Source organism: Ctenopharyngodon idella, chromosome 2 (genome assembly GCF_019924925.1).
Source record: "Ctenopharyngodon idella isolate HZGC_01 chromosome 2, HZGC01, whole genome shotgun sequence".
NCBI classification, from domain to species: Eukaryota; Metazoa; Chordata; class Actinopteri; order Cypriniformes; family Xenocyprididae; genus Ctenopharyngodon; species Ctenopharyngodon idella.
This window is the reverse complement of record NC_067221.1, coordinates 34,248,609-34,258,995: the sequence shown is the minus strand read 5'-3', so window position 1 is coordinate 34,258,995 and position 10,387 is coordinate 34,248,609. Positions and strand designations below refer to the sequence as shown.

At 37.8% G+C, this 10,387-nt stretch overlaps 2 protein-coding genes across 4 annotated transcripts; both read left to right on the top strand.

Annotated features, from left to right (window-relative positions):
• The first annotated feature begins 2,339 nt into the window (after positions 1-2,339).
• LOC127495642 (E3 ubiquitin/ISG15 ligase TRIM25) lies at positions 2,340-6,000 on the top strand. 2 transcript variants are annotated; one of them, XM_051862591.1, is made up of 6 exons: positions 2,348-3,080; positions 3,417-3,512; positions 3,711-3,944; positions 4,058-4,217; positions 4,357-4,416; positions 5,176-6,000. In XM_051862591.1, the coding sequence occupies exons 1-6, from the start codon at positions 2,451-2,453 to the stop codon at positions 5,703-5,705; spliced, it is 1,710 nt and encodes a 569-aa protein (XP_051718551.1). In that variant the 5' UTR covers positions 2,348-2,450; the 3' UTR covers positions 5,706-6,000. The 2 variants fall into 2 exon arrangements, with proteins under 2 accessions (XP_051718558.1, XP_051718551.1); XM_051862598.1 differs by lacking the exons at positions 4,357-4,416; positions 5,176-6,000 and having other exon boundaries at positions 2,340-3,080; positions 4,024-4,159.
• Positions 6,001-7,214: 1,214 nt separating this feature from the next.
• Positions 7,215-10,095, top strand: ftr16 (finTRIM family, member 16). Of its 2 annotated transcripts, none has more exons than XM_051862606.1 (6): positions 7,215-7,810; positions 8,060-8,155; positions 8,566-8,799; positions 8,899-9,058; positions 9,199-9,258; positions 9,357-10,095. In XM_051862606.1, the coding sequence occupies exons 1-6, from the start codon at positions 7,220-7,222 to the stop codon at positions 9,893-9,895; spliced, it is 1,680 nt and encodes a 559-aa protein (XP_051718566.1). In that variant the 5' UTR covers positions 7,215-7,219; the 3' UTR covers positions 9,896-10,095. The 2 variants fall into 2 exon arrangements, with proteins under 2 accessions (XP_051718566.1, XP_051718574.1); XM_051862614.1 differs by having other exon boundaries at positions 8,899-8,952; positions 9,357-9,431.
• The last annotated feature ends 292 nt before the right edge of the window (positions 10,096-10,387 follow it).

The following is a 10,387-nucleotide window of genomic DNA, read 5'->3' as shown; positions in this document are numbered from 1 at the left end:
CAATAGACAGAAATCTCGAAAACTCACAGAATTGTAATTCTAAAATTGTAAAATAAATGTAAAATAAAAACAAATTAGACGCACGACAGACATTTTGTTGTGTTTCCTTCAGTCAGACATAGCCTAATGTATTTACTGAGTTGCTCATTTAAATGGTTTCATTTCAATGATTTCATTTGCATTTCTAACTCAAAACAGATCAAACATTCAGTGGATTTAGGGGTTCTTCTTTCTCTTAAAATATTAAACATTGTTAAAACCAAGTGGATTCAACAGTGACATTTCAACAAGACTTTTAGGCTACTTGAATGAAGATACAAATAAATAGTAAAGTATGTGTTATGAATGTAAATATTGTATGATATTTTTCAGAAATAATAGTTACAGTTCTCATATTGTTACTCCTGCAGTCATTTATTTTATCCACAGTGACTTATAGTAGATCAATCACAGACACAGTCAGGCTTTCCATTAAGATTGCTTAAGAGCACAGTGGTCAGACATTACCCTGTGTGCATGAAGATACTTCTCCCTAAACCCCCAGACTTTCATTCTCTACCTGCACTCAAAAATTAATTCATTACCTTTACTTAATTTGATTGAAGAAAGTTTTTACAAACAATTTCATTGTGTTAATTCAAAATAGATCAGTTTGGCTGGGTCAACACAATTTAGTTGGTTTAGGTCAAATTAAGGTAACACTTTGCAATAAGGTTACTTGTTAACATTAGTAAATGCACTGTGAACTAACAATGTTTTATTTTTATTTTATTTTATTTCTGTATTTTTATTAACTAACAAACAAAGATTAATAAATACTGTAATAAATGTATTGCTAATTGTTAGTTCATGTTAGTTAATACATCATCCAATGTTAACAAATAAGACCTTATTGTACAGTGTTACCTAAATTAATTTACTCCAGTAGGCCTATGTCTAACTTAGTCAAATGTTTTTTTGTTTTTGTTGTCGTCTCATTTTTATGTTGGTCCAACTTAATTGTTTTATTCATTTACTGAGACTTATTTTTTTATGTTCAAACTAAGCAGTTTTATTCATCATTGTACACAATGTATATAATTAATGAACAAATAGCCTAAGATAAGACTGGTGTGTCTATTTTGCACTCTTGATATTTTAGAGTGTCATCCCTTCATTGCTTTGCACTTTTTTTGCATCGTGGATAATTTGTAGATTGTATACACAAAAAATTCTCTGTAGCATATTTTCGTATTTTTGCATATAACCCATTCATTCCCACCGCGAACAACACAAGTTTGACTAACCAAGTTAACTAAGTTTGGCTAACTCGGCCATTTAGCTTTTTCTAATCAAGTCCATGATTGATTGATTGATTGATTAATTGATTGATTGATTGATTGATTGATTGATTGATTTATTGATTGATTGATTGATTGTGATCACATTAGCGACTGCCATAAAAGTCATCAAGTTTCGTACCATTCCGATTAAGTAGCCTGGTGATTTTTAAAATTTCAAAACTTTTTTTTTTTCGGTCTAAAATTACCGAACGTTTAAGTTTGTGTCACCGCTGTTCCATTCTTCCATTACTCTCACCATTTCACGCTTACAAAGGTCCTAAATGTTGTTTTAAACTTTTTCTAATAGACCTTGACAAGTAATCAAAGTCTATTACATGGTAAAGTAATCAGATGGGAATCACGCAGCAGTTATAAAGCAACAAACAAGTTTAAAATTATATATGATTTGCATAATATAATTGTATAAATTGTCATGTGATGGATCTGATAAAATGATTATCAGATTATTGTAGGGACAGTTAGTGAACAGTCAAGTCACCTTTATTTTTACAGCGCTTTATACGATAAAGCAGCTTTACATTGATAAACAGGGAAATAATGATCAATGATGCAAACTTCAAATATGGGACAAATTCAAATTCTGCTGTTAAGGAGCTGTAAAAAAAGAGAATAGTGTCGTTATTCAGCTGCAGTCGGTTCAGTGTTGATTCAGTTCAGTTCAATAACAGTGTTGATGTTGCAAAATTCGTCCGTAAACGAATCTGAATTAGCTTTATAGCAGCTCTGGAGACAACAGTGCTGGCACTGTCATCATCCAGGGCAGCGTTTCCCAAAAGCATCGTAAGCCTTATCGTAGAACCATTGCCACCAATGGAGCTACTATCAGTTTAGGCTTACGATGCTTTTTTGGGAAACGCTACCCAGCTCAGTTCAATTCAGTTCACAGCAAGGAATGTTTTGATGGTCGACATTATTATTTGTGTCCAACAGAGGGCAGCAGAGCGTTAGATTGTAACATAGCTGAGACATCTACCAGTTCTCTCTTTCCCTTCTTTCTCCCTCTGTTAGCCACCCGCCCACTCCTACTATCAGTTCAGTAAAAGTGAAACTCATCACTTCCTGCTCAGTCTGGGTGTGGGATTCACCACTTTTGTGCTATTGTTTCTAATGGTAAGACTGTCTGTGAGTTACTATTTGTGCAGAAAAATGGCAGAATCCAGTGTTTCTTTGGCTCAGGATCAGTTCAACTGTTCAATCTGTCTGGATCTACTGAAGGATCCATTGACCATTCCCTGTGGACACAGTTACTGTATGAGCTGTATTACAGGCTGCTGGGATCAGGATGATCAGAAGGGAGTCTACAGCTGTCCTCAGTGCAGACAGACCTTCACTCCAAGACCTGTTTTAGGTAAAAACACCATGCTGGCTGAAGTGGTGGAGAAACTCAAGCAGACAAAACTACAAGCTGCTCGTCCTGCTCAATGTAACACTGGATCTGGAGATGTGGAGTGTGACATCTGTACTGGGGACAAAAAAAAAGCCATCAAGTCCTGTCTGGTGTGTCTGAACTCTTACTGTCAAAATCATCTTGAACAACATGAGATTTTTTTCAAAGGTAAGAGACACAATCTAATGGACGCCACTGGACGACTGCAGGAGATGATCTGCCCTCAACATGAGAAACTACTGGAGATTTTTTGTCGTACTGATCAGAACTGTATATGTTATCTGTGTACAATGGATGTGCACAAAGATCACAAGATTGTATCAGCTGCAGCAGAGAGGACTGAGAAACAGGTATGAACTGATACTGAGACTATAAGTATTAATATCAATTGCAATGTGATAAATTTGAACATATTATCATTAAGGGTTTTGCTTTTATCACGCTGTGCCATGTGTTTTCTAAATATCTCCTGGAAAATCTGGAAATTGTTATATGATTTAATTAACATCTAAATCATAGCAGGTGGTATAGGAAAAGCAGTCAGATACTAAGTTTTGAACAATTTGATTAGTAAGGTTAACACAAATGTTCTATGTATAAACATTGATTTAGATACATTTAAATATTAACATGTTTTTATTATCGAACACATGTACTGTACACTGAACAATACACTTTCCGAACAGAGACAGTTAGAGGAGACACAGAGAACAAACCAGAAGAGAATTGAGGAGAGACAGAAGGAGCTTGAGGATCTGAGAGAGGCTGTGGAGTCTCACAAGGTGAGTTTTGAGCAGAACAACAACTGCTGGCTGCTGGAAGAGCTGTTTCAGACTCAGTTAGGACTCTCCTCAATCAGTCAGTGAGGAGCCAGTGCTGGAGCTCTTTCCAGTCCCACTGAAGCCCACTTTGGGGAACAGGCTGTGTGAGGGACCAGTAAGAGCTGATTCTAATGCGTCTCTCTCTGTGTGTCCTAACAGCGCTCTGCACAGGCAGCAGTGGAGGACAGTGAGAGGATCTTTACTGAGCTGATCCGCTCCATTGATAGAAGCCGCTCTGAGGTGACACAGCTGATCAGAGACCAGGAAAAGGCTGCAGTGAGTCAAGCTGAAGGACGACTGGAGCAACTGGAGCAGGAGATTGATGATCTGAAGAGGAGAGATGCTGAGCTGGAGCAGCTTTCACACACAGACCATCACATCCATTTCCTCCAGGTAACAGAGATCTGACAAACAGGACAGTGGTCTTTAGGAAGGGAAGGGATTGTGTTTTCTATCAAATGTTTCTCTTTAGCTGGTGTTTCTATTGTATCTTTGTGTCTGTGTAGAGTTTCCAGTCTCTCTCTGTCCCTCCTGGATCTACAGACTCATCCAGAATCACTGTCAGTTCTTGTCTCTCTTTTGATGATGTTGGTAAATCTGTGTCTCATCTGAGAGAGAAACTGGAGCATTTCTGCAGAGAGGAGATAGAAAAGATATCTGGTAAAGGTAAGTACTGGATCGTTTATGTACTCTCACATTTAAGCAATTCATCATGAAATATAATGTGGAATGAAAAGTGTACAAAAAATGAATATAAAATAGATGTATATTTAATGTTCTCTGTACTTTTATTAATATTCCACAGTAACATACATTAAGATCCTTCCCACACCCGAGCTCAAGACCAAGGAGGATTTTTTACAATGTGAGTCTCTACACACACACACACACACACACACACACACACACACACACATAGGTTTGTTTAGCTATCAAATTGAGGACATTCCATAGGTGTAATGGTTTTTATACTGTACAAACTGTACATTCTCTCCCCCTACACTTCCCCTACTCCTAAACCTACCCATCACAGACTGTGTGCATTTTTACATTTTTAATAAAACATTGTTTAGTATGATTTTAAAGCTATTTTAAATATGAGGACTCATAAAATTTCCTCATATTTCATGTTTACGTCGTAATACCAGTGTAATACCCATGTCATTATACACATTTTTGTCCTCATAAATCACAAAAATGCACACACACACACACACACACACACACACATATGTTGGGTTTCCATGTTTTATGGGGACTTTCCATAGACATAATGATTTTTATACTGTACAAACTGTATATTTTATCTCCTAACCCTAACCTACCCATGAGAGACAACTTTCTGCATTTTTACATTTTCAAAAAATATCACTTAGTATGATTTATAAGCTGTTTTCCTCATAGGGAACAAAAAATGTCCCCACAAGGACAAGTATTTCAGATATTGCTGTTTAGCAACTACATTGATTTACCCCCTTATAATCTGATTGATACCAACAAGCAGTACTACATTTCCTCTCTGTTAATCTTAGTTCAATAAAATAAGATATGAAAATAAAATTCTTGCAACTGTTAATATTTCAAATGATTGTTTCCTGATGTAGATTTGTTTTGTTTCCATCAGATTTCCGTCAGTTCACTGTGGACATAAATACAGTGAATAAAAGAATTTGTCTGTCTGAGGGAAACAGAGTGATTAAATACACTGACACAGTTCAGTCGTATCCTGATCATCCAGACAGATTTGATAGTTTCACTCAGGTGTTGTGTAGAGAGAGTGTGTGTGGACGCTGTTATTGGGAGGTTGAGTGGAGTGGTAAGGTAGGTATATCAGTATCATATAAGAGCATCAGCAGGAAGGGTCAGGGAAATGAATGTGTTTTTGGATGCAACATTGAGTCTTGGAGATTATTTTGCTCTTCCTCCACATGTTCATTCCGGTACAACAAAAAAAAGACTGAACTCCCTGTAGTCTCCAGCTCCTGTAGAATAGGAGTGTATGTGGATCACAGTGCAGGAACTCTGTCCTTCTACAGCGTCTCTGACACAATGACTCTCATTCACAGAGTCCACACCACATTCACTCAGCCTCTCTATCCTGGGTTTAGAGTTTATGATTCATTTGGATCACATATTTCAAAAGTAAAACTGTGAGAATTGAACTGAATTGATGCTACAGAAAATCATGTTGGAGGTCAAATTCTGAGTGGAGTCTTTTCTTCTCTTATTTCCAGATAAATAAATAAATAAATAAATACTATCTGAACTCCTGTCAGTGAAATAACATGTGATTTTATTAGTGTGTAGATGAATCGGATGATGTTCATAAACAAATAGTAGAAAAAAGATGAGTATAGAAACATCATCATTGACACTAACAGTAGAAATAATACCTGTAATGTAACTTGATTTACTTGCTTAATGCAAATAAAACAAATAAGAAACACGAGACGTGTTTTGTTGTGTTTCCTTCAATCATGCTTATATTCATTGAGTGGATTTAGAGGTTCCTCTTTTTTTCTTAAAATATTAAATGTTTATTAACCAACGGTGGATTCAACAGTGACACTTTAGAGAGACTTTTTTGAATGAAGATACAAATATGTATGAGGTTTTCCAGAACTAAAGCTTATGGAGTCTCATATTGTTGCTTCTGTCACTGTACCTCTGGATCTTCTCACATTGCCTCAGGTTTAGTAAGCCATGATGCAGTCATTTATTTTAACCTCAGTGACTATTGGCCTGCCATTAAAGGGATAGTTCACTCAAAAATGAAAATTCTGTCATCATTTACTCACCCTCAAGTTATTCCAAACCTGTATGAGTTTCTTTCTTCTGCTGAACACAAAGGAAGATATTTGAAAGAAAGTTTGTAACCAGGCTGCTTTGGGGCACCATTGACTTTCATAGAAGGAAAAAAATACTATGGAAGTCAATGGTGCCCCAGAACTGTTCAGTTTCCCATAATCTTCAAAATATCTTCCTTTATGTTCATCAGAAGAAAGAAATGTATACAGGTTTGGAACAACTTGAGGGTGAATAAATAATGACAGAATGTTCATTTTTGGGTGAACTATCCCTTTAAGAGTGTTGTTTAAGAGCACAATGGTCAGACACTTCCTATGTTCCCTGTGTTACATGAGGATACTTTACCCTAAACACACTGGATGTTCATACTCTACCTGGACATGTTTTAGTTATTTTATTTACATTTAAATGTAAGTTTGTGTCACTGCTGTTCAGTTATTTATGATTATGATTTACAGTAGACTCGCAGGTAAGGACAGTGACAGGAATACTTCAACATTAGTATTAGTGGTCAGTAGAGGGCAGCAGAGCGTTAGATTGCAACAATACATGAGCGATCAACAATTGGCAAACACATTTTCAACTGAATGCAGGAATAATTTTATATGTGTTTAACAGACATAGTTGATATGAAAGCTGGAGCCTTCATCTTACCATCTCTTTCCCGCTTCCCCTCTCTTTCTCCCTCTGGTAGCCACTCCTACACTTCAGTTCAGTAAAAGTGAAACTCATCACTACTTCCTGCTCAGTCTGGGTGTGGGATTCAGCAGTTTTGTGTTTGTTTGTTTTTTGTTTTTTTTTTGTTTTTTTTTCTGTTTCTGAGGGCTAGACTGTCTGTGGGTCACTGTTTGTGCAATAAAATGGCAAAATCCAGTGTTTCTTTGGCTCAGGATCAGTTCAGTTGTCCAATCTGTCTGGATCTACTGAAGGATCCAGTGACCATTCCCTGTGGACACAGTTACTGTATGAGCTGTATTACAGGCTGCTGGGATCAGGATGATCAGAAGGGAGTCTACAGCTGTCCTCAGTGCAGACAGACCTTCACTCCAAGACCTGTTTTAGGTAAAAACACCATGCTGGCTGAAGTGGTGGAGAAACTCAAGCAGACAAAACTACAAGCTGCTCGTCCTGTACAATGTTACACTGGATCTGGAGATGTGGAGTGTGACATCTGTACTGGGGACAAAAACAAAGCCATCAAGTCCTGTCTGGTGTGTCTGAACTCTTACTGTCAAAATCATCTTGAACAACATGAGAGTTTCTTCAGAAGTAAGAGACACAATCTAATGGACGCCACTGGACAACTTCAGGAGATGATCTGCCTTCAACATGAGAAACTCCTGGAGATTTACTGCCGTAGTGACAAGAAGTGCATTTGTTTGCTTTGTTTGGTGGATGAACACAAAAACCATGAGACTGTATCAGCGGCAGCAGAGAGGAATGAGAAACAGGTATGAACTGATGAAAATGCTTATATCTCAAATGCATGTGAATGCCTGGTTAGTGGTTAGTTATATTTGGTTAGTGGTAGATTATGGCACTGCCATTACTCAATCATCTTAAAATAATACATTTGTGAACAAATATACTACAAAGATATTTATTGATTACATGAGATGAGTGTTTATGAAAATACACGTGAAAGGTTAAGATTATGGATCCACATATAGTACACACCTAACAGTAAACTTTCTCAACAGAGACAGTTGGAAGAAATCCAGAGAAAATTTCGCCAGAGAATCCAGGAGAGACAGAAGGAGCTTGAGGAGCTGAGAGAGGCTGTGGAGTCTCACAAGGTGAGTTTTGAGCTCTTCCAGCTGGCTGCTGGAAGAGCTGTTTCAGACTCAGTTAGGACTCTCCTCCAATCACCCTGTTGAAAAAAACAGCATATGCTGGTTAAGTAAGTTTTGAAGCATGGCAGCTGGTTTGAGCTGGTTTATGCTGGTCCTTAGTTGGTCATGAGCTGGTTTAAGCTGGTCCTGAGCTGGAGCTAGTTGCTTAGGACCAGCTTAAACCAGCTCAAACCAGCTGCCATGCTTCAAAACATACCTAACCAGCATGTGCTGTTTTTTTCAATAGGGCAGTCAGTGAGGAACCCAGTGCTGGAGCTCTTTCCAGTCCCACTGAAGCCCACTGTGGGGAACAGGCTGTGTGAGGGACCAGTAAGAGCTGATTCTAATGCGTCTCTCTCTGTGTGTCCTAACAGCGCTCTGGACAGGCAGCAGTGGAGGACAGTGAGAGGATCTTTACTGAGCTGATCCGCTCCATTGAGAGAAGCCGCTCTGAGGTGACACAGCTGATCAGAGACCAGGAAAAGGCTGCAGTGAGTCAAGCTGAAGGAATACTGGAGCGACTGGAGCAGGAGATTGATGATCTGAAGAGGAGAGACGCTGAGCTGGAGCAGCTTTCACACACAGACCATCACATCCATTTCCTCCAGGTAACAGAGATCTGACAAACAGGACAGTAGAAGGGAAGTGTTTTGTATCAAATTTTTCTCTTTAGCTGGTGTTTCTCTTGTGTCTTTGTGTCTGTGTAGAGTTTCCAGACTCTCTCTGTCCCTCCTGGATCTACAGACTCATCCAGCATCACGGTCAGTTCTCGTCTCTCTTTTGATGATGTTGGTAAATCTGTGTCTCATCTGAGAGAGAAACTGGAGCATTTCTGCAGAGAGGAGATAGAAAAGATAACTGATATGGGTAATATACTGGATTGTTCTTTTACTTTCAGAAAGACGTATCATGGCAGAAAAATATAAAATGTATAAAAATTAATACAGATTACTTATTTTTTTCAATGTTTTCTTTAATACATTGAATATGTCTGTTGATTTTCATAGTAAAATACATCGAGTTTGTATCCACCCCTGAACCCAAGACAAGGGAGGAGTTTCTACAATGTAAGTATGACAACACACACACAAGTGGGTGAAAATCTTGCCATCTGATGTCAATAATTTCCTGATTTAGAGGCAGATTTGTGTTTTATCTCTTTCAGATTCCCGTCGGTTCACCCTGGATGCAAACACAGTGCATAAATACCTATGTTTGTCCGAGGAGAACAGAATGATTACTGAAACTAACACAGACCAGCTGTATCCTGATCATCCAGACAGATTTGATAGTCGTCCTCAGGTGTTGTGTAGAGAGAGAGTGTGTGGACGCTGTTACTGGGAGGTTGAGTGGAGTGGGAGAGGAGTGTGTATATCAGTGTCATATAAGAGCATCAGCAGGAAGGGACAGGGAGATGAATGTGCATTTGGATATAATGATAAGTCTTGGAGTTTGTATTGCTTTCCCTTCAGTTACTGCAAATACTCATTCTGTCACAATTACACAGAGACTGAACTCCCTTTAGCAGTCTCCAGCTCCTGTAGAATAGGAGTGTATGTGGATCACAGTGCAGGAACTCTGTCTTTCTACAGCGTCTCTGACACAATGACTCTCATTCACAGAGTCCACACCACATTCACTCAGCCTCTCTATCCTGGGTTTAGCGTTATTGGATCAGTGAAACTGTGTGATATTACTAAATAGATGATACTTTCATACAGTCATATAGTCTACTACAGCATGTGATATTATCAATAAAAATATAAGTATATATTTTATTAATCCAATATATGCTGTAATGTAAGTGTGAAAGAATAACGACAATGAATAATCTTACTTGTAACCAAGGGGACAAATAATATTCATACTGTCACTGCTGTAAATAAAACAATTAGAAAACCAAAGGCCCTCATGTCATTTCTTTTGACCTACTTATTTAAACTTTATGACATTATAGTTATGAATTAACAACCTAGCAGGCAAAGATGTCGCTGTTTATTCTGTTTAAATAGTAAACGTGAGTGAAAACATGCAGTGTGATAACAGCTCAGATATTACTTCAGTAAAAATAAGCAGAGAAAGTTTAGGCTATCTTCTAAAGATCGTTTTACTACAATTTTACTAAAGAGATAATGGCAAATGACTAAAGATAGGTAGTAAAAAGTAAAACGTTTGAATGAAGAAATGCAAATATAA

Coding starts and splice junctions, on each gene's coding strand:
- LOC127495642 (XM_051862591.1), top strand. CDS start 2,451: ATGGTAAGACTGTCTGTGAGTTACTATTTGTGCAGAAAAATGGCAGAA. Junction 3,081..3,416: donor CAGAGAGGACTGAGAAACAG/GTATGAACTGAT, acceptor CTTTCCGAACAG/AGACAGTTAGAGGAGACACA. Junction 3,513..3,710: donor AGGCTGTGGAGTCTCACAAG/GTGAGTTTTGAG, acceptor GTGTCCTAACAG/CGCTCTGCACAGGCAGCAGT.
- ftr16 (XM_051862606.1), top strand. CDS start 7,220: ATGGCAAAATCCAGTGTTTCTTTGGCTCAGGATCAGTTCAGTTGTCCA. Junction 7,811..8,059: donor CAGAGAGGAATGAGAAACAG/GTATGAACTGAT, acceptor CTTTCTCAACAG/AGACAGTTGGAAGAAATCCA. Junction 8,800..8,898: donor ATCACATCCATTTCCTCCAG/GTAACAGAGATC, acceptor GTGTCTGTGTAG/AGTTTCCAGACTCTCTCTGT.